This window comes from Manacus vitellinus, unplaced genomic scaffold (assembly GCF_001715985.3).
Source record: "Manacus vitellinus isolate BGI_N305 unplaced genomic scaffold, ASM171598v3 scaffold_43_pilon, whole genome shotgun sequence".
NCBI classification, from domain to species: domain Eukaryota; kingdom Metazoa; phylum Chordata; class Aves; order Passeriformes; family Pipridae; genus Manacus; species Manacus vitellinus.
This window is the reverse complement of record NW_021940560.1, coordinates 1,265,219-1,266,817: the sequence shown is the minus strand read 5'-3', so window position 1 is coordinate 1,266,817 and position 1,599 is coordinate 1,265,219. Positions and strand designations below refer to the sequence as shown.

The window sequence follows — 1,599 nt, the reverse complement described above, 5'->3', positions numbered from 1 at the left end:
AACCCAAGTTACTATTTTGCTGCATTTACACATTTAAATAATATTTTAATCATAGCTATCAACCACTTTTCTGCCAATGTTTGTAGCAGCCACTCATTCCATCATTACCAATGTGTATTTTTATTCCAAACAAATTGATGGAAACAGCAGAAAATACCAACTACCACATCTTTTCCAAAGGAAAAATTCAGCCCAGGGCTTGCTCTTCTTTATGCAGGGAAGGACCAAAGTTCCCTGCCAAAGACCCACGTTCCCAAAGGCACCAATATTCCTAATTTTGGGGGGGATCTGAGGAGGGAAGGATGGAGCAGTACCTGTATCTGGGATCATTGATGATCATCTTCATGGCTTGCTCCCAAGAAGCATTGGATGGGACTCGCTGGGAAGACAAGAAATCATGGAATAATTCGCTTTGGAATCAACATTCCACTGTGAAATTCCTTAAAAAACAACCCTTAGCTTAAAAAAAAAAAAATCAAAATAAAACCTGGCCAGTGCAGGTTTTGTAGCTGAAGAAAACATGAAGAATTGGCCCAAATACCTTTTCTTTTAACAGCTCTTTAAATGCTTGTTTTGCTTCTTCCTTTGTGTTCCAGGTGTAGGTTTTTTTAACTGGTTGGGCATCATCATCCTCCTTCTTTGAAGCAGCACTAGAAACAAAAAGTAATTTATTATTTAAGTCTTTTTTTCTAAGGTAGAGCCAATGAAGAGCCCTAAATGACTAGAATTGGATAGAATGAGTTTTTTAAACAGCAGCTCAAAGTCAAACCCTGATAAATCCAGTTTGGACAAGGTTTTTCCTCACAGGCACCACACACAACTCATCAGAAAAAGCAAATTATTTCAGATCAATGTTTCCCTGATGCAACTGCCTGCTCAAGTTATCTAGAAATTATTCATAAAAATACAATGCTGGAATACAGCAGGAATATTCCTATATTATATATGCCTAAAAATGTGCCTCTTGTCCTTGATGACCTCCTGCTGTCTGCAATCCCCCTCAGCATTTTTTTATTTGAGTGATAAAAATCATAATCATTCCCCACATAATCAATTCTTCATTATTAATTAAGAAAGGGTCCCACTTCTGCTGGAACAGATAAAGATCTATTTAGTATTTCATTTTCTTCTATTGATAACCAAGTGCACAGATCTATGGAAAAGGATCATAAAGGGTAAGTATTTCATGGGAAATTCTTACAGCTATTGAAAAATTTATGGAATTTTCATGTCATTGATGCTCTGTAGGGTTTAAGAGCTTTGGGAGAGGGTTGGCAAGGGGAGTTAATTTTCTAAAAATAGATTTAATAAATAATTCTTCCTCTCTTTCTTACTCATTATTATTCTGTGGTGCCATTGACTCACATTCATGTTGAGGAGCCTGGTGACCCTCAACTGAAGAGAAACCAGATCCCAGAAGAAATAAAAATGCAGCAAAGCCACGTGGATTCATAATTTATCATGGAATCATTTGGGTTGGGAGGGAACTTAAAGGTCATCTTGTTCCAACACCTTCCACCAGCCCAGGTTGCTCCAAGCCCCGTCCAACCTGGCCTTGGACACTTCCAGGGATCCAGGGGCAGCCACAGCTTCTCTGGG

The 1,599-nt window shown here is 38.5% G+C and overlaps 1 protein-coding gene across 1 annotated transcript in view; it reads right to left on the bottom strand.

Annotated features, from left to right (window-relative positions):
• The window catches only part of PRPF40A (pre-mRNA processing factor 40 homolog A), a 22,867-nt gene that overhangs the window by 11,940 nt on the left and 9,328 nt on the right, over nucleotides 1-1,599 (bottom strand). The window contains 2 exon segments of the mRNA XM_029962185.1: nucleotides 246-379; nucleotides 542-721. Coding sequence (XP_029818045.1) covers nucleotides 246-379; nucleotides 542-721 — 314 coding nt within the window.